The following is a 25,734-nucleotide window of genomic DNA, read 5'->3' as shown; positions in this document are numbered from 1 at the left end:
ATCTATGAAGACTATTTTATTCTCCTCTTGGATTTGGGGCTTAGGTTCCCCAGTACGTGGAGAGTCTGGGGAAACATCCCTAAAATAGCTGCTGTACTTTCATCTGAAGTCTGACTGCAAGTCTTGAACAGTTGAGTGATGACTTCCAAAGAAAACAGAAAATACAGGATGAAACTATAAATGATTAAGCACTAGTTAAAATGGACGCTTTTTGATTTCCTTTTAACATAAACAGACTCTTTCTATTTAAAGAAACTAGGCATTTCCTCTAACGTTGTTTTTAATTTCATATCATTTAACTAGTTTGATTAGTAGAAATATGTTTTCTATACAAAAAAGATGTTACCATGCATATACTAAAAGAAAACATAGGTGGTTTGCCCTTTAGCCTTGATGACCCAAAATCAAAAGGCAATAAAAGAAAAAAATGGATAATTTTGACTACACACACATACACACACACACTCAAACAGAGGTCATGTGATAAAACACCATAAGCAAAACAAAATACACCTGATGAACTGGCAATACTTGTTAGTAACATATGCCACAAACAGAGGGCTTGGTAAGTCCTTAACATGTAAAGAATTCTAAAAGACGGAGAGACAAAGACCAAAACTCCAAAAGAAAAATGGGAAAAAGATGCAGACTGACAATGTGAACTTCCAAGAAAAGATATACAAACGGCCCTTGAGCATAGGGAAAAAGATTGAAATTCACTTGTGATTAGATAAATGCCAATAAAAATAATACTGAAATGCCATTTCTCAACAACCAAGTTAGCAAATATTAAAAAGTATGATGACACAACCCGTTGGTGAGGCTGCGAGGAAATAAGCCCTCTCAAGCATTGCTAGTGGGGATGCAAGCTGGTACAGTCCTGAATGGGAATTTGACAGTGCTTGGCAGAAGTGCATATGCTACCACCTCTTGACAGCAACTGCACTTCAAAGAATCTGCCTTGTAACTACGCCTACAACCCGAGGGAAATACCCATACAGGGTTATTCACTGCAAATTCAGTTAGACTGCAGAATCCTAGGAACAACCTGAATGCCCATACATACAAGAATGATTGAGTAAGCTGTAGGGTATCTACACAGTGGAGTACGTGCACCTGTACAATGTAAAAAAAGCAAAGTGCAAAAGACTGTCTGTATATGCCACTCTTTATGTCAGAAATAAGGAGAATAAGGAAATGTAGTGCTTCTGCTCATTTGTCCAATAAAAATATGAGAATAAACCTCAGAAACTACTGAAATTGTTACCTACTTGGGGTGAGTGAGAAGAGAGTTGAAATGAGAGTGATACTTTTCAAAATATAGATTTTGTATAGCTCTGCGTCTTATAAACTTAATAATCTTTCGCATTTCTCCCCACAATTAAAATCAACCAGGATGTGGGGAGAACCCAAAATGGAATTTAAAGGGTAACAAATGAACATAATTTTATTACAGATGAATGACATAACCACACTGAAGGAGATGGGGAAAGAAGTGATTTAACTAAGTAAATTTGAAAAACAATATTTGGCTGCATACTGTAAGGTTAGAGAGAAAAAATAACATTATACAAATACGATAGTTACATTTCTCAGAGGGGTCTGGGTTAGCAATTCCAAAGTACTTCATGTGTATATTAGAACTGAACAAGTAAGTAAATATAGTGTAGATAATGAGACCCAGGTTTCTCACTGTCAGAGAAAGGAGTTACAAACAGAAAAGGCAGAAGAGAAGGTTAGAATGAACTTGTGGTTTTGGTTAGAATCAGAGCTATCAATATGATCTCACGGTTTTCAATGTATAAGTAATTAAACAGATGCAACATAAATGTAGATGTGTGTGTGTGTGTGTATGAATGAGTTGGTATATATACATAAATTTTCAGTTTTGTCTGCTTGAAAGTGATATCCTGGTAGCAATGATTACCCCTAACACCCAGATCTTGGTTTCTAAATATCATTCTCCAATAGACGGTACCATGGCTCCTGAGAGAAATGATTATTTTCAGGGCTAGGAAAGGGAAAATACAAGATGAGCCTGGAACATCTTATTTTGGCAGAAACTAAGTACTTAAAAAGTGATGTTTGATAAAATAGTCAAATCATCAGGAAGATATAGCAATTATAAATATATATGCACCCCATATCAGAGCACCCAATTATATATGAAGCAAACATTGGCAGGGCAGAAGGGAGGAATAGACAGCAACACAATAATAGTAGGAGATTTCAATACCCATTCACAATATTCTTCCTTCTCAAGTGCACATGGGATATTTTCTAGAATAGACTGTATGTTGGCCACAAATCTCAATAGATTTAAAATCTATTGAATCTTTTAAATCTCAATAGATTTAAAAAGATAGATTTCAGACAAAGCATCTTCTCTGACCACAACATGAAGTTAGAAATGACTAACAAAAGGAAAACTGGAAAATTCACAAAATTGTGGAAATTAAACAACACACTTAAACAACCAATGGCTCAAAGAAGAAATTAAGAGGGAAATTAGAAAATACTTAGCGATGAATGAAAACACAACATACCAAAACTCATGAGATGAAGCAAAAGTGGTGCTAAGGGTGAAGTTTACAACTATAAATGCTTACGTTATAAATAAATATCTCAAATCAACTATCCAAGTTTGCAACTTAAGGAACTAGAAAAAGAAGAACAAACTAAGCCTAAAGCTAGCAGAAGGAAAGAAATAGTAAGGATTAGAGCAGAAATAAATCAAATAGAAAATATAAAAACAATAGAGAAAAATCAATGAAACAAGAAGTTTGTTCTTTGAAAAGATCAACAAATTGGCAAACTTTTAGCTAGATGGATTAAGAACAAAGAAAACTCAAATTACTAAAGTCAGAAATGAAAAGGAGGACATTACTACCAATTCTACAGGCATAAAAAGGCTTATAATAAAGTACTATGAGCGATTTTATGCCAAAAAATTGGATGACCTAGATGAAATGGACAAATACCGAGAAACACAAAACCTACCATATTAAATCACAAAGGAATAGAAAATCTGAATAGACCAAGACAAAATCACAAAGGAATAGAAAATCTGAATAGTAAGGAGATTGAATAAGTAGTCAAAAATCTCCCAACAAAGAAAAGCTATGGCCCTGATGGCGTCACTGGAGAATTCTACCAAACATTTCGGGAACTAATACTGATCCTTCTCAAACTTTTCCAAAAAATTGAAGAGGAGGGAAGACTTCTTAACTCATTCTCTGAGGTCAGCATTGCCCTGATACCAAAGCCAGACAAACATATTAGAAGAAAAGAAAACTACAGACCTATAACCCTTATAAACATCGATGCAAAAATCTTCTAAAAAGACCCCATTAGCAAACAGAAGCATCAACAGAATGAAGGACAAAACCAACATAATCATCTCAATTTATGCAGAAAAAGAATTTGTGAAAACTCACCACCCTTTCATGATAAAAAAACACTCAACAAACTAGGAATAGAAGAAAATTACCTTAACATAATAAAAGGCATATATATGAAAAACTCATAGTAAACATCATACCCAGTGGTGAAAGACTCAAAGCTTTTCCTCTAAAATCAGGAGCAAAGTAAAGATGCCTGCATTCACCACTTCTATTCAAGATAGTACTGGAAGCTCTAGCCAGGGCAATTAGACAAGAAAAAGAAAGAAAAGGCATCCAAATTGGAAAGGAAGAAATAAAATCATCTGTTTGCTAATTATATGATCTTGTATGTAGAAAACCCTAAAGATTCCACAAAAACACTGTTAGAACTAATAAATGAATTCAGCAAGGTAGCAGGATACAAAGTCAATACACAAAAATCAGTTGTACTTATTCATGAACAACAAAGAATCTGAAATGGAAATCACAAAACAATTCCATTTACAACAGTATCAAAAAGAGCAAAATATTTGAGAATTAACTTAACCAAGTTGATGAAAGACTTGTACAGTAAAAACTACAAAGCGTTGCTGAAAGAAATTAAAGAAGACGTAAATAAATGGAAACTCATCCTGTGTTCATGGATTGGAAGACTTATATTGTTAAAGTGTCAACACTACCCAAACTGATCTACAGATTCAATGCAATCCCTGTCAAAATCCCAATGACTTTTTTGCAGAAGTAGAAAAAGCCATCCTAAAATTCATATGGACTTCTAAGGGACCCCAAATAGCCAAAACAATCTTTAAAAAGAACAAAACTGGAGGCTTCTCACTTCCTGATTTCAAAACTTACTACAAAGCTATAGTATTCAAAACAGTGTGGTGGTGGCGTAAAGATAGATATATAGACCAATGGGATAGAATAGAGAGCCCAGAAATAAATCCTCACATATATGGTCAAAAGCTTTTTGAAAAGCTGCCGAGACCATTCAGTTGGGAAAGGACAGTCTTTTTAACAAATGTTGAGGGGAAAACTGGATGTCCACAGGCAAAAGAATGAAATTGGACCCTTACTTAATAGCATATACAAAAAATGATTCAAAATGGATCAAGGACCTAAATGTTAAGACCTAAAAAAATAAAAATCTTAGAAAAAAATGTAGGACAAAATATTCATGACATTGGATTTGCGATGATTTTTTGGATATGACACCAAAGCACAGGTCACTGAAGAAAAAAGTAGGCAAACTGGACTTAATGAGCTTTTTTTTTAAAACCATCCATCAAAATACACTATCAAGAGAGTAAAATGGCAACCCACAAAATGGGAGAAAAATATTTGCAAATCATATATCTGATAAGAGATTAATACTGGAATATACAGGGAATTCCTAAAACTCGACAACAAAACAACTGGATTAAAAAAATGAGCAAAAGATTTGAATAGAGATTTCTCCGGAGAAGATATATGAACAGCCAATAAGCACATGAAAAGATACTTAAAATCACTAATCATTAAGGAAATAGAAATCAAAACCAGAATTAGATACCATTTTAAACCTCTTAGGATTGGCTACTATTAAAAAAAACAACAGAAAACAGCAAATGGTGAGAATGTGGAAAAATTGGAATTCTTGTGCACTCTTAGTGGGAATGTAAAATGGTAAGCTGCTGTGGAAAATACAATGGCAATTCCTCAAAAAATTAAAAATAGAATTACCATATGATCCAGCAATTCTACTTCTGGGTATATACCCCAAATAACTGAAAACAGGATCTCAAAGAGATACTATGCACTCATGTTCATAGCAGCTTTATTCACAATAGCTAAAACATGAAAGCAACCCCAGTGTCCATTGACAGGTGAATAGATATGCAAAATGTAGCATATACATACAATGGAATATTCTTCATCCTTAAAAAGGAAGGAAATTATGCAATACACTACAACATGAATGAACTTTGAGGACATTATGCTAAGTGAAATAAACCAGTCACAAAAAGTCAAATACTATATGATTCCACTTACATGAGGTACTTAGAGTAATCAAAATTATAGAGACGGAAAGTGTAATGGTGGTTGCCAGGGGCTAGGGGTAGGGGAGAATGGAGAGTTATTGTTTAATAAGTATAGAATTTCAGTTTCAAAAGATAAAAAGGGTTATGGGGATAGATGCTTCTCATGGTGGCACAGCAATGTGAATATATTTAATACCACTGAACTGTATGCTTAAAAATGGTTAAGATGGTAAATTTTACGTTATGTCTATTTTGTCAAAAAAATAAAAGCGATGGGGGTTATTGAAAGGATGCAAGTGCCAACCTGAAGGAGCTTCTAGTGGTCAAACTTGGAACAATTTGAATGAGAAAATAATGAGAGTATTGGATTATAACTCATAGAATAAAGCAAATATCCATACTGATAAAAATAAATAACTGAATACATAAATGACGGACAAGAGATAGTTTTTCCATATGGAGCCCTTTCTTAAGGCTCTAAACCCATTTTTAGTGAAGCCTGGGTATTTTGAGTAACATAGTTAAAATATTTGTATGAAAGAGGGGCAACTTGTTCCATGGGACTCACGTCTTCAAGGTTTATCTGATTAGTCTACCACGGAAGAAAGGAAATATCAAGGAAGTGTTGGCATGGGAAATTAAGCATTTAAGAGGAAGAGACGAGTCCCTTGGTACATAAGATGGAAATAGAAAGAGGATAAAGAACAAAAGAGCATTAGCTGGAGTGGAATAATTCAGAACTTTACAGGAAGCAAGAGTCTGGAGGGAAGATGTGTGGCTAACAGATTTACGTAGGAAAAATTTGAGTTTGCAATTAAAAATATACTCTTTCCCTGGAGAGAGGGGATAGCCATGAACAAACCGTTTTGAGTTAGAAAATCAAAGAAATTTAGATGTTGTTTAGGTTTCTTATTTTACAGAGGAAGGACCTGAAGACCGTATGGAAACAACAGACTTAAATCCTAACTATTTGCTGTAATGAGATTGCTAATCATTGTGCAGTGATTTGTTGTTTAAAAAGGGTTTTCTAATGAGAAAAGGGATGGGAAAGTACCTTGAAAATTATAACATAATATGCAAAGGTGGCAAATAAGTTTCAGAAACCAATTCTTCCACTACATCTGTGACGTAGGTATTGTTACTACCTTCCTTTCTCTGATTCAACAAATATTCCCTGAAGGCCCACTTCCAGGAGGGAGAGTAAAGTGGTTAAAGGCACATTCTGAACTCAGAATCAAGCTGCCTGCTTCCACCGCTGTATGACCTTTGGTAGATTATTTCACCTTCATATGCCTCCGTTTCCCCATCTGTAAAATGGAGAGAGTAAGAGTCCCAAACTCACAGATTTTTATGAGGAGATAATGAGATGGTACTTAGCACAGAGTGTGGCTTATAGAAAATGCTACACGCATAACCTGTTGTTATAATCTGCAGTCCTTTTGAAAGAAGAGGCTTAGGTGGATGCTGGAATTTCTGGTCAGGTAGGCTGTTATTTTGTAAGCCCTGGTATATGTCCTTTACTTTCTTCAAGACTAAGCTGAAAATCTATCATCCTTCATAAACATTCTCCCATGGTCCTTTCTCATTTGAAACTATGCTACCAAGATTTAAATATAACAATTTTACCAAAATTTTGATAATGTAGATAATTGGGATTGGGATTAGCTTGCCATTTTCAAAAGTCTCTGGTCTAGAATATATTTAAGAAAATGTCATTTTGTTATGCCATTATACTGCCAAGTAGAGTTGATGCCTGCCATTTAGTAGATACTCAATGCATATTCATTGATGAAGAAATACCTGACTTGCTTTTATGAATGAGCCATTTGTAATTAACACATTCATCACTTGTAAACAAATTACATGTAGCTGAAGTGCTTTGAAGGAGCTATTGTTGAAATACTATTTACACTATTGATTTGCTCTGAAATCCTTTTCAAAACTAATATTAAAGAAACATTAAGTTCAATATGATTCTAATTTCTGAAATACAAATGCTGTATTAGTGTGGATGGATTAATGGTGATTCAAAGAATTTTAAATACTATATTTCCCCCTTATTAAGCACTCTTTTTTGTGCATTATCTTTATATTATGTAAAGAACCCGATTTTCAGAAAGACAAATGTAGGATAATCCTTTGCAAAAGAATTGACTATTACATTTCTCTGGTTGGCTAATATATTATTCCTTTCTTTCTTCCTTTCTGTTGCCTTTCTTAGTTTTACACTCGTGTGTTAAACCATGTGGTAAGATAATTACTCCTGAGGAATAAGAATAAGATGATCTTCACTGTCCCTGAAGTAACTCACTGTCTAGAGGAGTACTAGAGTGCACGTGAATCTATTCATTTGACTGTATTTCTCAAAATATTTATACTCAACTTGTGACCGTTTATGTATAAAGAGTATATCTTTGTGTTTGATTTTTATGACTTGAGACCTAATATTTATGAGCATATTAAGGAAAATTATTAGTAATTATTGAAAACTTTTCCATAATGACATTAGGGCTCAGCGTAACATTTAGTGCATTTAGAAATTGATCAACTGCATAAAACATACCTTCCATCTTCCTGAGTATCCTTGTGCAATGGCATGCTCTATATGCCAGCAAAAGTGGGAACTTTTTTGTGCTATTTTCTTTATTTAGACTTTATCAGTTCAACCAAATTTTATTGATGTATGTGGAACAAAACCAAAAGCTTTTCAATGTGTGCTGGCCACATTCCAGAAGAGAAGAGTCCTGCAATGCTAGGCGGGGATAGAACCAAGGTTCCCTGATGTGTTAGTCAGAATAACTGTGGTAAGAAGATTCCAAATGTCAGTGGCTTAACACAACACAGATTAATTTCTCACTTCTTTTGCAGGTCAGGCTGCTCTCCTTCAACAGTAACTCAGGTATTCAAACTCTTTCCTTTTCAGCTGCATGGGTCAGGAAGAGTGTTGGAGCTCACACTTAAGTATTTAACTCTAGTTCCAGAGGTGACACCTCACTTTTGCAATTGGAGAGAACTAAGCAATGAGGTCCCAACTCTGTGGCTGCAAAAATGTGGTCTTCCTCTATGCACAGGAGGAGAAAATGCTGCAGCGAACATAGAGCATGGCCTCTTCCACAACTGCGAAGAGTAAAATAAAAAATACCCTGCTCAAGAAAAAAAATATGCACAAAGCAGGATTTGTACTGGACACAAAATACTACTGATGTTTCCCAAAGGGCTTCTCCTCCCTGCATCCTTTTACAACTCTTACTGCATAAAGGAATGACCCCTGTTGACTGCTCGTCTTCCTTTGTTATCTCTTCGCAATATACCATTGGTCCCTCTAGTAGAAAGTTTCCACAGTTTTATGTTCTGGCCGGACTTCTGATTCTCTACTTACCATAGAGTTTATGATGTTTAATAGATAACATTTGTTCCTTTATTTATGTTTCACTAGTATCCAAGGTTCAATATAATAGAAAGTAAAGTTTAGGCCATTGGACGATAAAATGGTAACAAATCATGACTCATGATGATCAGAAACCAAGAAGGGCTGAACATATCTCTTATTAAAGAGAATGTGCTTCTACTCAAAGTATCTGTAGGTTGCAATGCCCTGATCAACATAATGAAGGGAGTTGGCTAAGAAAAGTGGCAGAAATTAGGAGGTAATGTATAAAATCCTAGAATATTAAAGTTGCGGGGATCCTTAGAAATCGTGTATTTCACTTTTTTATTTTAAAGATCAGGAAATTGAATTGAGGCCAGGATGAGTTACACATAAAAATTTTTAAAACTTCCAGTTCTAAATTTATAAAGTCCAAATTGTTTCCTTTAATATGTCATCAGATCTTCTTTCTTTTCAGTATTTGTTATGTGTTGCTTCAATAATGTTACGTCCCCTTGTTCCCTCCCCCAGATTCAATAGTTTCTCACAACAAGAATTTACTTTCTTGGTCACGAGTCAGCTATGCCTCAGCTGGGCTTCCCTGGGCTTGGCATCGTGCTGTGGATTAGAGTTAGGTCTTCTCTTTATGTTTCCCCTGTCTCTATGGACCATTGTCTACCTGAGGCATGATCTTCTCTTGGAGGACATTTGCAGGGTAAGAGGGCAAGCCCATTTAAAACCTCTGCTTGCTTTAATGCACTGTCATTTTATTGGGCAAAGCAAGTCCCAAGTCATTGGGGCTGGACAGATGAGAGAATATCTAATTTACTGAAAACAGTTCAGTCTGTCATGTTTTCCATCAGGCCAAGACTTCTGTATTGTTTAGAGTGAAGGCTAATCTGCTGTAACAAAAAGACTACTGTGGTTCAGAAGAAGATTGAAGTTTATTTTTCACTTTCGTAACAATTTAGGGGGAGGTTGATGTTCCAGAGCAGGTGAGAGGTTCTGCTGCAGGGGCCCAGGTTCCTTCTATCTCATTGCTCTGTCATTCCATAGGGTGGTATCCCTGTTGCATGGTTGAAGCTATCTGATCAGCACATTACATTCCAGCCCACAGGAAGGGAGAAAGGGAGAAAATTGCCACACAGGCATTTCCTTTTGAAGTTGTTGTTTGAAAGTAGCATGTATCATTTCTGCTTGCGTTCCCTAGGCCACAGCATCGTGAAGTGGCAAGACCTTGCTAACAGGTAAATGAGTTAATGTAATGCACTCTCTCATTTTGAGCTCCTGTAGACACCTAAAACACCTAAAAATTGATCAAGGATAAATGGAGAACATATTGGGAGACAATTAGAAGTCTGCTTTCAGGACTCTTTGAAAGAATTATACGTATTATGGGGGAATGAGCATGGGTAGAAAAGATGAGAAATGCTCCCTTCCCCTAGGAGGAACTCTGTAGATAATAATCCTTCCGTAGGAAGAAAACTGGAAAATTTTTAAAAACTTTTCTTAGCTCACCAATTCTCAGTATATTTACTTTTGTGATTACCTAGATGAAACAATTTTCTATTTGCTGTTACAACAAGAAACAGCAGTGTGTTTCCAATCTCCTTTATGTGCCTATAATCTTTAAATAACCGAGTCTATGTACAGACCAAATGTAAGAACCTGATCAAATCAAAAGTTTGATTAAAATTACATAATAAGGCGCTGCATGTTTGTAAGCATACATCATAATTTTATCCACATAATGTGTGCCGTATCATCTGGGTTGTGACCTGTGTTATTGGAAATATTGTGTGTGTTTTTTCCTCTCTTCAGAGCTTAGAAACTATTTCAGAACTATTACTGAAGATTGAATTGATGTCAGCCAGGAAACTGTAATTTCCTGTCACTTGGCCTTGAATTACTACATTGAGTTTTCAGACAGTAAACAAATTTAGCTAAAAGATACAAGCTATTTTTTTTCTACTTATCATTAGTACCTAAGAATATGAATGTTTTATTTTGTTCCATCTCCATTACACATACAGTTATTGGCTCGGAATGCTATTCAACCCTCCTTACGTCCTTTTATCTTGAACTAATCAAGTCCAAACTTCCTGCTGAAAATCCATGCGTGTTCTTGTAATGTGGGTTGCAGAGCCAATTTATCTGATAAAGGCAAATAGCCTACCATTTCCAGGCCACAGAAATGAAGCAGGCAGCCATGTTGCACGGAACATCATGTTTTCCCTGCTGCTTTTATTTCTCCTGCATATCACAAGTGGGAAAGATGGAATTTTACCAGAACTTAGTTTGTGAAGCACGATGCAAGGCACTTTTTTAAAAGAAATTCTTTTTCTGTATACTTGGTATACAAGACATAAACTTATCTTACATAATTGGGTTGCAGTTTTCTAAAAACTAATTCAAAAAGTTTGTGTTGTGTTAGTGTTGATTTTCTGGTTGCTGGGTTCTCTATGATGCCACAAAACAAAAGGGGTAAATTTATGTGTGGGGCATTTATGGGGCACCCAATAGCAGCAAGACTCTATTTAATTGTGTGCAGCCAAACCCCATGGAGCATAATGATGTCCTGGGGTTCTCTGGATGGAGTGCAACTCCTTGGCTGAGGGGATTGGCTGGGAACTCAGCTTAGGGAATAGGGGGCAGGGAGCCTTATGTATCTTTTGTTTTCCTGGTCCTAGAACAATCTCTGAGACATAGGAGGCTCTGGGGAAAAAAATCTTAGGATCCCAAAGGAGAGACTGTCTTCGCATGGTGAGGGTCTTGAGCTCACACTGTGGTTAAGTCAGGCATATTCCAAGGCTGCTTGGTATGGTGACTGTCTCTGTCAATGGGAGATCTAGGGACATTGTTTCCCTGTGCTGGATTGTGCCAATGCATTGCAAGACATTTATCATCCTTCCCCTCCCTCCCAATAAATGCCAGCAGTTCTCTCCAGTTAATGAGACAACCAAAAAGAGCCCTCCCCGGCAAACACGTTGTCAAATGCCACCTATTGGGAGGTCCTAGCCTTGCAGAAACCATTTGCTGTAGTCCCATAGTTGATTGCAACCAACCAACTGGTTGATTTCTCTATTATAAATACTTTTACATTCTATAACTTCTCACTTTTGTTGTTTTTTAACAGTTTTAAATTTTATTGTGAACTATTTTGATTGTTAAGAAAAGCAGAGTGAATAAGCAGAGACACAGAATTAACTTCTTTTAACATTTTACTTTAGAAATTTTCTAAGGACATGGTGTACTGCATCATTATTAAAGCTCCGTTTATAATCCTGCCCGACCTCATTTCCATGTCCTCATTCTAGAAAACACCTGCTATCCTGATTTTGGATTTATCTTTTCTTGCACATTTTTTTATGCTTTTACCATATTTGTATGAGTTTCTAAATGGTATTTAGTATTTCTTTACATAATTTTAAACCCCTTATAAATGATATCATACTCTATTCGTGTGTGACTTCCTTACTTGAGGCATAATTATGTTATCAAGATTTGTCTATGTGGATATGTGGAGCTTTAGATCATTCATTTTAAATATTATAAACCATATCATACAAATATATGCCACAATTTACTTATCTAAATTTCTGATACTGGATATTTAGAATATTTTTAATTTTTCACCAATGCCAAGGATGCTATAATGAACATTCTCATATGTGTCTTTTAGTGTATGGATTTCTCCCTAGGAATTCAATTGATGTGTCCAAGGGTCTGCTGCCAAATTGCTCACCACAGTGCTTGCACTAAACCAGCACAGCAGTCACACACCCACCAGCAGTTCGTGAAAGTTCTAGTATCATCACATCTTTTCAAAAGTTGCTGTTGGTAACATTTAAAAACATTTAACCATCTGTTAGGTGGGGCATTGTATCTTTTTAAAAAATTTGTATTTCCCCAATTACTACTTTTCATATGCTAATTGGCCATCCATGTTTCCTCTTGTGGGAATTGCATGTCCATATAATTTGCTGCTTTTCCTACTGCATCCTTTGTCTTCTTTGTTTGTAGTTTTTTGGTAAGAACTCTGTTTTTAGTATGTACACACACTTATGCACACACACTGTAGGTATGTTCTCCTCCTTTCTGGCTTTTCTATGTTATATGCTCGCTTCTTGTTGTACAGATGGCTGTAGTCGCTTTTATCAATCTCTTTATTAGAGTTTGTATTTTTTATGTATTGTGTAAGAAATCTTTTTCTACTAGCCTTATTTTTTCCGGTGTGGATAACCAATTGTTGCAGAATCATTTTTTAAAACTGTCAATTCTTTCCTCATTGGATTGCATATCAGTTGTCTCCATGTGGGTGTGTCTGTTTCTGTTTCTGAGCTATATGTTCTGTTCCAATAATCAATTTGTCTTTCCCTTTGTTCATTTTCTCTCTGTCTTAAATATCATTATTTTATATAAATCTTTGGAAGCATGTATTTTTCAAAATTTTCTTGGCTAGTCTTATCCCTTTGTTCCTACATATGAACTTAATAATCAGCTTTTAAGTTACATAATAAAGTTATATATTGAAATTTTGATTGGAACCGAATTGAACTTATGGAATAATTGGAAGACAACTCACATCTTTGTGATACTGAGTCCTCCTACCCAGAACATGTTACATCTCTTCATTTATATAGATACTTTTCGTGTCTTTCAATTAGAAAGGTCTTTTTTTAATGTAAAGATCTTTATATATTTTTCTAGTTTTTCTTTAAGGACATCATATTCTGTTTTTCTCTTATTAACAGAATTTGTTTTAGAATTATATTTTCTTTCACTCTTTTTATTGTTGTTGCTGATATAAAGGTATATATTTTGCCAGTGTTATTGTAAAGGATAGCCTTATTCTAAATAATTTGTTTATAAATTTTCTTGAACTCTCTATATAGTCAATAATATTATATGCAAATAATTTTTCTACCTTTCCTATCCTTATATTTCTTACTGACTTTTTTGTCTTACCATGGTGATAAGTGCCTATAGTATAATGGTTTATTGAAGTGATGATAGCAGGCATCTTTATCTTATTCCTGATTTTTAAGTGTTTTATTTCGTACATGAGATTATACTTTTACTATATTTGCATTTATAAGTAGTACTTATTAATGATTTACATGTTTTTAAACTTCATGTAAATGGTATCATATGCCATATCTTCTTCTGACAGTTCGCCGTTAAGTATGATATTCTCTGCTGTAGCTACTTGGCTCCCTTCTAATCTTATTTCTATTAATTTGAGTTTTCTTTTTCTATTTAAATCATGAAAAGTATTGATGTTTATAAAAAGAATTTTTACTGTTTTTTGTGACAGTCATATTATCCCGATAGTTTTCTGATATTTTTACCATAGTAGAGTCCTTTATTAGATGTAACCTGGAGTCTTGGGTCTGGGACACATTAGTGGGAGGAGAAGTCAGAATTCTGGCCCCCAGGCCCTCTTCTACTGGAGCAACTTCTTAACCCTTTCCACTTGGGCCTGGATCCTTTTCTTTGCACTTTAGAAATAGTGATTTAGCCACATAGAGATCATGTAATAATTCAAAGAGTAAAACATTATTCACCTTGATTAATACTTAAAATTCCAAAAGAAATTTTTAATTGTTTTTTAGTGATTTCTGGATCTGTAATTTGTTACTCTGTCAACAATCTGGCCACAGGAACTGTTGATTCTTTTGTATTCTCTTTGACTTGTGTAGAGGTCACAGAGCTTGGGAAAGATATGTGAAGTAAAGTGAATGTCTTTATTTTCTTCATTTTTAAACATGAAGAGTCTAGAAAGCCTGAATTAGGATATGGAGTTCAAGATGATTAAAAATCTGTGTTAAACTGGGCTTTATATTGATCATTTACCTGAACTGGGACACATAAGCACAACCATCCCCTCCTTAGAGCAAAAGAAAGGAATGAACTACTGCTACGTACAACTACCTAGATGAGTCCTCCAGAATTAATGTTGAAAAAAAGAAGAAACAAATGAGCACATGCTGTATGGTTCCACTGAATGTGGAGTTTGAAGAACAGAGAAAACAAGTCTACGGTGAGAACAGAGTAGTGGTTACCTCTAGGACTATTAAGGGAGAGGGGGAATGAGGGAGTCCTCCGGAGTTTGTCAAATGCTCTGTATCTTCATATGGGTGGTGATTCACTGAGTGTATCGTACGCTGTACACTTAAGATTTTTGTACTTTATTGTGTGCATGTGACTCCTCAATTAAGAAGATTATGGCTAAAATAATAAGTTCAGAAAGGGCTTATTGTCCTTTCTAAACTATGCATATGTTTTGATAGAATGAGACACTTTTGTAAACCTTTATAGGCTTTTAGGAAATTATTGATTAGAGCATAAATGTGGTATGTGTGTACACACATCTCATATGTTTTCTTCGGCATCATATGAATCACTTAATGAATAGTTCCCGGCCTCTAGGTGTTCTGCCATACCTTGGGGGTTCTAAGAAGGTTAACAGCGGCTGACCATCTAGTGGTGGACAGGTAAGTAGGTAAGTGTGCTAGGCCGGGGGAAGCATATAAATGCTCGTAGGACACTGAGCAAGAAGGGCCTAACTTGTCCGGCGTGAGGTTGGAGGCATAAAGAAAGTGTTAGCCTTCAGAGAGAAAATGGATTTGAGGAGACATTGTAAGGATAAGTATGAGTTTGCTAAGTGGATTGTGTGGCACTCATGTTAGTGCTCATGGTGTGAAATGACGTGTTGTCCTCAGGAACTCTAAGTTTGTTGGTATAATTACAACAAAATATAGAAGCTGGGAAGTGGTAATATATGAATCTGGAAAGTTTAAAAGGGGCCATGAGAGGTAGAGTGTTGAATGACGTGCTAAGAAATTTTGATTTTTCTTTTTGGCTTTAGGTGTTAGGGAACCATTGAAGAATTTTAATCAAATGGTATGGTCAGATTTGCATTTTTTGAGTTAATTTTGGCCACCATACCCGAGACCATTTGACTCCACTGGAGTTCTGCGCTGGTGTTTTTCTCACCCTATGTAACTCCTGTGAGTGATCGCCTCTTTAGACTGATGACTCCTAAATCTAAGTCTCTATTCCAAACTCCTCTGCTCTTTCTTCAGACTTCTTGGTAGAATTAATTGTTCCTCTGTCCTTGGATGCAGATTTGGGTTATTCATGTTTTTGCTCACTTTTGGGTAAGATAAGATTTATGATCATTTTAGGTGACAAAAAAATTTTAATTCACACTTTAGAATATTTATTCCAATATGTTTATAAATTCGTCTTTATTCAAAAGCTTCTTCCTCTTCACCTAAACCAAGACTGGGTAACAGTGCCCCTCCCTACCATACTTCTGCCATTTGGAAAGAACCTTCTCCCTACCCACCTCCCCCATCACTAGGATGTTTGTAGCGGAGACGGGGAAGAGAAGAGAGGTAGAAGAAAGGTAGAAAATTTCTTCCTGGCTGGTACTGTTGTAGAATGGCTTCATTCCCTAGGCCTGGGGGTTGTTTAAAACTGACTCATGGTTATCTGCCTGAGTTGTTTGAAGATTCACTGTTGATCACTGGGATCTCACCTCTCTTGACCTTGGTAATGACCTCTCCTTGAGCTGGACATTTCAGATCTCTCCTCAGCTTCTCTTTCCAGCAGCACCTACAGCTTCCTCCTGCAGGAGTCCTCTGACCTGGCAAATTACTTTTTTGAGCAGACTCCCTTTTGTAAAGGAATTCAGGCAAACATTCCTGCCACAGATTCCATATCTTGTCCTTAAGATTTATACATCTTTGATCAACAATCAGAAAAGATTACAATTTACTTCTCCGGTGATCTCTCTACGCTGATGCCACAGGCACTTTACCTTGCCCAGGTTCTGGGCTTCCATGTCCCCTAGACTGCGGGGAGCGTGCATCAAGCTCTCTGAATGGTCCCCTTAAATCCCTGTCAGAAGGCTGGGTTGGGAAGTAGTTCACATCCCAGTCACTCAAAATCCTTTCAAAATCTCACTTTCTTGATCTTTTTAAATCCTTAACATGAGTGAGGGACTTCTAGGTAAGTCTGAACAATATGGAAACCTTCTCTTAAGCTATAAAAAAAATGAAGCTATTTATATTTATGCATATAATTTGGATTTCACTACCAAACCCAACCAATGAAGTGGCAGAGAATTAATATGACATATTGACAATTACCTTCATATGAGAGAATACTTTTTAGGATCATTTTAATATGCATAAATCCACTCTTTTTCTGTCGGCTACTTTAGTGTTTTCTTATAAATGATTTTCATTTCACAAAGGTGGGCATAAGTCATATTGTATTCTTTATGCATTTTGAACTGAAATCATATGCAAATTAATTTTTATCTGTATTATGTTCCATTAATTAATTCTGTCCACATGAAATTACCTTTTATCATTGGTGTAAATTCATCATTATTCTAAGGTTTTGATGTTGAACAAAGTTGGAGATATGTTGATGCGCCTTAGTTTTATTTTCATCTGATTTCCCCTAGACTGCAAGCTCCATAAAGATACGAGCTGGATTTGAAATCTGTACTGTGTCAAGTACATATTAGGCACTCAGTGCTATGTGTCTTTTCTATGTCTTTTAGCACAGTAAGGGGAGGTATTGGTAAGGTGGATAAATTTGAGTAAAGCATTCATGATGCTTTGGGAAATATTATTTCATACTAAGAAAATGTGCACAAAAAGTATGATTGATAGAATCTAGTAACTCATTACTCTAAAGAAAGTGGGAGATATACTGGAAGTCAGGAGATGAATACATTTTCTGACATTTGATTGACCATGTGTTGGTAGACTTGACATTTTTCTCAGGCGAAATTCTTTGCCATAATCCAACAGCTGATCCATAACCTTAAAAAAATAACGGCCACTAATCCATCTGTCTAACTTAGAGACTTATCTGTTACGTATTGGAGAGACTATTCATGGGAGTATTAAAGACAGAGATGGATCTGAATTTTTTATTAGCTAGTTTTTTTTTTAACCACAAAACATAATAGAAAAAGACAGAATGTAAATTTACAGCTTAATGAGTTGTTACAAATCTAACATCCATGTGATGCCCACCCAAGTCAAAAAATAGAATATTGTTGGCACTCCAGTCAAAACCCCTTCTCTCCCCCTCACCAAAGGTAACCCCTATCCTGACTTCTAATACCATAATTGAGTTTTACTAGTTTTTTGAACTTTATATAAATAGAATCATATAGTATATAGTCTTTTGGTTTGGTCTTCTTTAAATTCTTAATATTTTTGAGAGTCATCCATATTGATATGTGTGTCTATAGTCTATTTATTTTATTTAATATACAGTTACCTCTTCTATAAATATACCACAAGTTATCTATCCATTCTGATACTGGGGTGTTTCTGGTGTTTTTGGCCATTCTAAAGGAACTTTCTTGTACACTTTTCTTGATGCGCATGTGCGTATATTTTTAAGAGTACATGCTTAGGAGTCATACAATATATGTGTCCTCAAAGTTTGTTGGTAAGACCAAATTTTTTTGCAAAATAGTTTGACCAGTTTACATTTTCACCAGCAGTGCTCTTGAGGTTCCGTGTCTTTGCCAACAGTTGGTATTGTCATTCTTCAGATCTGTTTAGGTAGATGAGAAGTTATATCTCATCATGGTTCACATTAGCATGTCCCTGATTAGTAATAGGGTGGTAACTTTTTCATGTGGTGTTGACTATCTTTACATCTTCTTTTTTCCCTCACTTTTTATTTTTAAATAATTTCAGATTCACAGGAAGTGGCAGAAAACCAAAAAGTAGGGGGAGGTCCTGTAGACCCTTCGCCTGGTTTCCCCTCTGGTAACATCTTGTGTAACTGTAGTACAGTATCAAAGCCAGGAAGTTGACAGTACAATCCACAAAGTTTATTCATATTTCACCAGTTTTATATACACTCATTTGTGTGTGTGTGTTGTTCTGTGCAATTTTATCACATGTATAGAACACGTAACACCTCCATGATCAAAATACAACAGTGTTCTCTTACTACTCGGCTTCCTGGTGCTATCCCTTCCTTGTTCTATCCCTTTATCCCCATCCCTCACCCTTAGCAGCCACTAATTTGTTCTCCATGTCTATTATTTTTTTTTTTGGAGCACCTATTGAAATATTTTTGTCTATTGTCTGTCTTGTCTTGATTTGTGGATGTTTTTACAGGTAGTTACATGTATAACAAATACCTTTTCCTACTCTATGGATTGCATTTATATCTTCTTCTTGGTATAATCTTGTGAATAAAAGTTCTAGATTTTAATATAATGATAGTTATCGTTTTTTTCTTTGTTTCATGCTGTTGGGCTCTTGCTTAAGAAATCTTTCCCTCTCGTCAGATCATGAACATATTTTCCCAGAAGCTTTATTGTTTTGTCACATGTAGATCTACAATCCACCTGGAGTTGATTATTGGTGTGAAGTAGAGTTCAAGTTTCATTTTTTTCACATGGATATCCAATTGACCCAGAACTCTTCATTGAAAATACTTTTTCCCCACAGCTTTGCAATTCCACATTTGTAATAAATCAAGCGGCCACGTGTTAAGAGTCCTCCTCTGGGCGTTCTGTGTTCCATTGGGTAACTTGTCTATCCTTGCACCAGTTAAGTATACCGTTTTATTTGCTGTTTATGACATTTCTCAACATCTGGTAGAGCAAGTAGTTGCACCTCGTTCTTCATGAGTGTGTTGGATTGTCATGTCTTTTGAATTTGCATATATATTTTAGAAGGATCTTCTCAAGTTATAAAGAGAAAACTGGGGATTTTGTTTAGTAATGCACTGAATCTATAAATCTTTTAGGCATGAATTGACATTTCTACAGTATTGATTATTACAGTCTATGAATATAACATAGCCCTCTATTTATTTAGATCTTTATTTTTGATGATGTTTTATTGTTTTATCTTAAAGCTTTTACCATGTTTTATGAGATTTATTCTAAGATATTTGATATTTTTAGTGGTACTGTAAATAGTATGTTTTAAAAGTTTCATTTTCTGAATATTTCTTGATGTTATAAAGAAATAGAAAAGAATGTTATATATTGACTTTGTGTCCAGGAAACTTGCTAAACTCACTTATTAGTACTAATAATTTCTCTCTTGATTCTTTAATATTTTCTCTCTCTATCATCATATTATTTGCAAATAATAAAAGTTTTATTTCTTTCCTTCTGATGCTTATACTGCTTGCCTGCATCCCTCCTATTTCCTTGTCTTACTGCATGTCTAGGACTTTAAGAACTAGAATATTGAATAGAAGTTATGTTAGCTTGTATTCATGTGCTGTTCCTGAGCAAATGGAAAATCTAACTTTTCACCAATAAGTATGATGTTTGCTGTAGATATTTTGTGAATACACTTTATCAAATAAAAAAAGATTATGGAAGTCCCTTTCAATTCCTCATTTGCCAAGAGAATTTTTTTTTTGGTCATGAATCAATGTTTAATTTGTCAAATTACATTTATGCACCAATAGAGATAAGCATATCATTTTTCTTATTTTGTTAATGTGGTGAATTACACTGATTGATTTTCAAATCTTAAACCAATCTTTTATTCTTGGCATAATACCAACTTGGAATTGATGTATGATTCATTTCACACATTGCTGGAGTCAGTTTGCTAATATTCTTTTAGGATTTTTGCTTCTATGCCTATCAGTGAGATTGAATTGTAATTTTTCTGGATTTTTTGCAAGCACCTTTTGTTTGCTTTACAAATTTTTTATCTTCTCTTGTCCAAAGTGCCTCTCTTGTGGGATTTGCTATCTTAGATAATATCATCATCATCTCTGTGCTTATGCATGCTTAAACTACACACCCATGTGCATGTCCGATCAATTACCAATTCCATCAACTCCACCTTTTAAATACTACATCACTCAGTTTCGTCATTCTTTCCATCTCATCAGCTCCTACAGTAGATCAGAATGCCGTTGTCTTTTTCTTCAATTGTTCTACAATCCCTATAAGGTTTCTCTGCCACAAATTTTGCTCCCTCCTATTTTCCATGTTACAGTTAGGATGGTCATTTAAAATCACAAATTCTATTATGCTCCTTCTTAAGATTTTTCTACTCCTCCTCATTGAATTTTTTTGAGCTCCTCAAATTGGCCGTGTTTCCTCTCATGTCCTAGCCTTTGCCCATGCTGTTTCCCTTGCTGGTAACATTCGCATTAGTACACAACTAAAAATACCTGTGTGGCAGAGCAGGGGCGTTGAAGAAAGAGCAAGGGTTGGTGAAAGAATGGCTAGACCGGAAACACTAGATGGAGAGGGACAAAAGGCAGTTCAGGAGCAGATTTTTCAAACACTATCTGTCTACTTTATCATTTATTTTGTGCTTGGCCTGGCATGCTTTGTGGGACCTGGAAGTGAGTTCTTAAAGGGAGCTTGCTGTGCTCAACCCTTGAGTTCACTTGTGGATAGCTCAGTTTATGGGCCATGTAAAAAGTGAAACCTCCTAAGTAAATAACCACAGGAATTGTTGAAGTGCTAGGGATGGTTAACCTGGCAAAGGTGATACTTGAAGAACTGACAGATAAAAAGGGAAGCATTTTGTGTACATTGATGACTACAAGGATATAAATAATTACAAATGTCCAGAAACATTCAGGAATGCACACTTCATTTCCAAATTGGGAAGAACTCTCTAAGCACTAGATCTGCCTCAATATGCAAAGAGCTGCCTCCTGAGACACTAAGTTTCCTTTCTTTTAATGTATCCAAGTAGTGATGGGTCAACTATGTAAAGGGAATAAAGGGAATTATGTATTAGGGCATTGGTTCCTAGACTCAGGCCACATTCCAGACTAATTATATCAGTCTCTGGGGATGGGACACAAGAATCAGTAGTTTTTGAAGCTTCCTAGGTGATTCCCAAATGCAGACAAGCTTAGGAATCCCTGTCATAGAGGGAGATTTCAACTCATTAGTGGTTTTCCTGCATCAAAAGTGTCTAGAAGAGATGAAAATAATACAGATTTCCCAGCACTACCCTGTAGCTTCTAAATTAGCAGGGTTGAGTGGACCCCGGGAACCTATATGATTAAGATTCTTCCCAGGTAATTCCGTTTTCTACCTGGGTTTGGAAACCGCTGGATTATGTGACTTTTTTTTTTTACCGCAGTAAAATTGATTATAACATTATATAGCTTTAGGATGTACATCATAATATATTTCGAATTCTGTGTAGATTACATCATGTTCACCATCCAAAAACTAATTATAGTCTATCACCTCACATGTGAGCCTAATCACCCCTTTTGCCCTCCCTGCCTCCCCCCTTCCCCTATGGTAACCACCAATCCAACTCCGTTGCTATGTGTTTGTGTGACCTTTTTAAGGAGAATGCCTTGTCCATTCGTAATCCAGCAAGCCACCTGACGAGCTCATTTATGGTATCCTTGTGGACAAGATATGTAGTGTGAATTGAGACATGTATGTCTAGGACAAAGGTATCTGAATTCTAATTCTAGCCCTGTTGCTTACTACCTGTTTACTAGATTTACAAAAATTTACTTACCCTCTCAATCTTAATCTCCTCATCTTAAAACGGAGTAATAATAACCATTTTATAGATTCATTTTGAAGTTTAAATAAAATCATTTATGAAAAATGTCAGTCTAGCATAGTGTCTAGTTATATTGGGCTCACTTCTAAATTCTCTAGTTCTATGAATGCTGAAATTAACAGTGGAACCATGGAGCATGTATACATATTTGATGAGTGTATGTGTATTCCCTGTCGGTTTTTAGCTTCACTGTGCTGTGAATCGCTGGTTTTAATACTCTGTTTTGGTTCAGGTATTATAATTGGTATTTTAATGACCATAAGGGTAAAGAATAATGCCTTTCGTTTGTTATTACTTTTAAGTGAAATATAATCCATGCCTAATTTTTTTCTAAATTGGACATTTTAGATAAGAATTTTTTCATTAATTTTACTATAAATATGGTGGGGGAGATTAACTGTGTGCTTATTTCTTTTTTATCACAGGTTTACAGGAACTGTGTAATTATTTATTAAAATGGAAAACTGTGAAGAAAGAAAAAGATAGCAGTGGGAGTTGAAATTCCTGGATGAATAGTTTGCTTTTGAGACATCAGCATTTAAAAACGATATGCTGATTTGGAAAGTTCTGGGAGTCAATTGCAAAATTCATTTCTTCCATTCGCTCAATGGATTTTTTAATCATTCCTCGGAGCTGATGAAGTTCAGAGACGGTGTGTGATGGGAAATGTGGCATGCCAGTGTTTTCCTAGTGATTGCATCTTGGATTAGTTTGCTGCTTTTTTGAAGAGATTCCATTTCGAAGGGTAAGAACCTATGTGATGGATTTATCTTCAGAGATGAACAGACATGGGAAGAATCCAGTGAGTCACAAGCTAGAAGATCAGAAGAAGGTAATACAAATACATTTCCTTTTGCTTGGTCCTTTTTGTTTATGCTTAAGGAGAATTTTGTAAATTGAAAATGAATGTGCTTTAGGAGATAAAATAGCATATGATTTCATGGAAATAAATTCTTCCCTATAGCCAAGTGTTGCTATGGGCCTGGATTTCATTACCAGTTGGTGGTTTTATTTCTAAAGTCTTCCGAATTCATCCATCCAGTGGGTTGGCAAAGGAGTCCACTGTATTTGTTCACTCTTGACTTTATTCTAGTGACCTGCTGGCCTGACCTCAGGTGAACAGTTTTCTGAGATACAGGGTGAGGTGTGAGTCCTAGGGCATCTTCGGAGTAATGGAGCAAGTTAGAGTTTCCTGAAAGAGAACACCTGTCTTGCTGCCATTAGAAGGCGTAATTGGCATTTGAAATTTTCAACTTTCATGTCCTTGGGGTTCATCAACTTAAGCGTTTTAACAGCTGGCCTGAAAAAAGAGTCATGAGGCAGCTATGAGCTTTGGTTTGACTCTTCATGTGTGATGTCAAAGGGACTAATAGAAAATATCAAGAAAGGACTGTGCCAATATATTTTTCAAAACAGGTTTAGAGAGTTTCTGAGTAATAAGCTTGGAATTGAATAATGAAGGTGGCACTTAAACCTTGTTTTTCTACTTTTTTAGAAACTCTTACCTGCTAAACTGCACTGAGGAGAGAATCATCTAGAGAGTGCTTATCAGAAGGGCTGGAGATGGTGCCCAGGAGAGAAAGCCCACTCATAATGAAATATATTATTTTTTGTGGTGCTTCCATTGACTCCATTAGTACAGGAGAGGTGTGTGGGGACCCAGTGTCTAAGGCACAAAAGCAAGGAATAATGGGCTAAAAGAAAGGAGATTTTTAGTGAGACTTGGATCTCAAGGGCATGATTAAGGTTTGTTTTTACATCTGTCTTAGCAATTTGTTTACTAGTCACTTTGCACTCCCAGAAGACAACTAGCTCTTTCACAGTTTTGGAGGTAAGAAGTTTAGAAGAGGTTGTACAGAGGCAATAGCTTATTAATTTGTTCTGCCATTATGACCACCACCACTTGAACGGGGGCTATAGTGATCCTTTTGCATCAATCCAGGCAGAAATGGATGGGTTATTTATGCCCAGTTTGGTTCATGCATTGAGTTTACTTGCAGTATAAGTAAATCTCAGAAAATACTAAGTACTGTAAAATCCAAAATGCCTGGAATCAACTCTCCCTTCAATGTGCATATAAATTTCTGCACAAATAAGTGTGTTAACAAGAATGCTGTTGGTGTTTCAAATGGTCAGCATTTTTTTTTTTTTTGCTAGCACTGAGTGTGTTAATCCAAAAGAGATGGCAATATAAGTTTCCATCTAAAGCATGCTTTGCAATTTCTTAGCTACTAAGGAGACATTTAATAATTTTTCTCTATCCACATTTTTAAGATGTCCTTAACTTTGATGGTAATTTGCCTACTGTAGCAGGTAAGTGAAGAGGGAAGTGGGTAATAGGTAAGAAATTAATATTATAGAGTTCTAACTTTTGATAGAAGTCCTGCTTTTCTGGCGGGAAAGAAAAGTGCCTCTGCAGGTGCTCCCCTTTAATTTATTGAATAAGAGATATTTTGTGCAAACACAGAAGGATCGCAAGCTGAAAAATGGAACAAATTCTAAAAGTTGTTCTAACATTCCTTGTATGGAACTTTAAACAATGGTCTGTAATGAGGCTTCGTACCCCAGGCCAATTCACAAAGGACTGTTCAGCTCATAAAGAATAGTAACAGAGTTTAGAGAAATCGCGGTCAGCCATGATTCTGTTAGAAAATTAAAAAGACCAGCTTGTTGTTGTGGGCCAACTTGATATCCATTTTGCTGTGCTTCACCTTCTAGCCGGTAGGGAGATGGGGGAGGAAGGAACATTTTCAATGAGCAGTATCAAGATGGAAAATGGGGTTCTAATGATTTCCTGGCCACCCAATTGGTGTGGGCATTTGCCTTGAATAAGCTAGAAACTCAGATATTGATCAGTCATTTGACCAATACTTAAGGTTCAAATTTGTTAAGTGTTAACCAGAACATTTAGTCTCACTGACAGTTTCATGAGTTTATATTAAGGAGAAAAATGAAATGTAGCATCATAAATCTTTGTAGACTAAGCTCTGGGCACAGCCTTGCCACCACACAATTGCCAGTGGAGATTATAAGACATTCATGTAATTACTTCAAGTGTTTGTAGTCCTTCATGATGAATTAATTTAACAGGCAGAGTGTTTCACATCAGTGATATAAAATGCCTTTATTCTAGCTCATGTCTTAACCTGGAGGTGAAGCATCTTTTTGGTATTACTGAAAAATGTGTTCCTTTGACAGTGTTTGGCGTGTGGGTGACATTCACAGCAAGATGCATTGGACTGGCTTGAATATACACTCCTATTTCGAACACTGCACAACTGATTTCTTGTTTAGTCTCCAAATGGCTCACTGGCTTTTGTTCTTAGTTTAAAATATGTGGATTTGTACTTATCATGCTCTGCTTCTAAGTAGAAACTGTTAGA

The 25,734-nt window shown here is 35.8% G+C and overlaps 1 protein-coding gene across 1 annotated transcript in view; it reads left to right on the top strand.

Moving 5' to 3' along the window:
• Nucleotides 1–25,734, top strand: part of NAV3 (neuron navigator 3) — a 775,925-nt gene that overhangs the window by 182,940 nt on the left and 567,251 nt on the right. The window contains exons 2-3 of the mRNA XM_070507275.1: nt 19,277–19,377; nt 22,777–23,183. Coding sequence (XP_070363376.1) covers nt 23,112–23,183 — 72 coding nt within the window. The 5' untranslated portion in view covers nt 19,277–19,377; nt 22,777–23,111. The remainder of the gene's footprint in view (nt 1–19,276; nt 19,378–22,776; nt 23,184–25,734) is intronic.

The sequence above is a fragment of the Equus asinus genome, chromosome 4 (assembly GCF_041296235.1).
Source record: "Equus asinus isolate D_3611 breed Donkey chromosome 4, EquAss-T2T_v2, whole genome shotgun sequence".
NCBI classification, from domain to species: domain Eukaryota; kingdom Metazoa; phylum Chordata; class Mammalia; order Perissodactyla; family Equidae; genus Equus; species Equus asinus.
The sequence above is the reverse complement of the archived record's forward strand: the minus strand, read 5'-3'. Positions and strand labels throughout refer to the sequence as shown.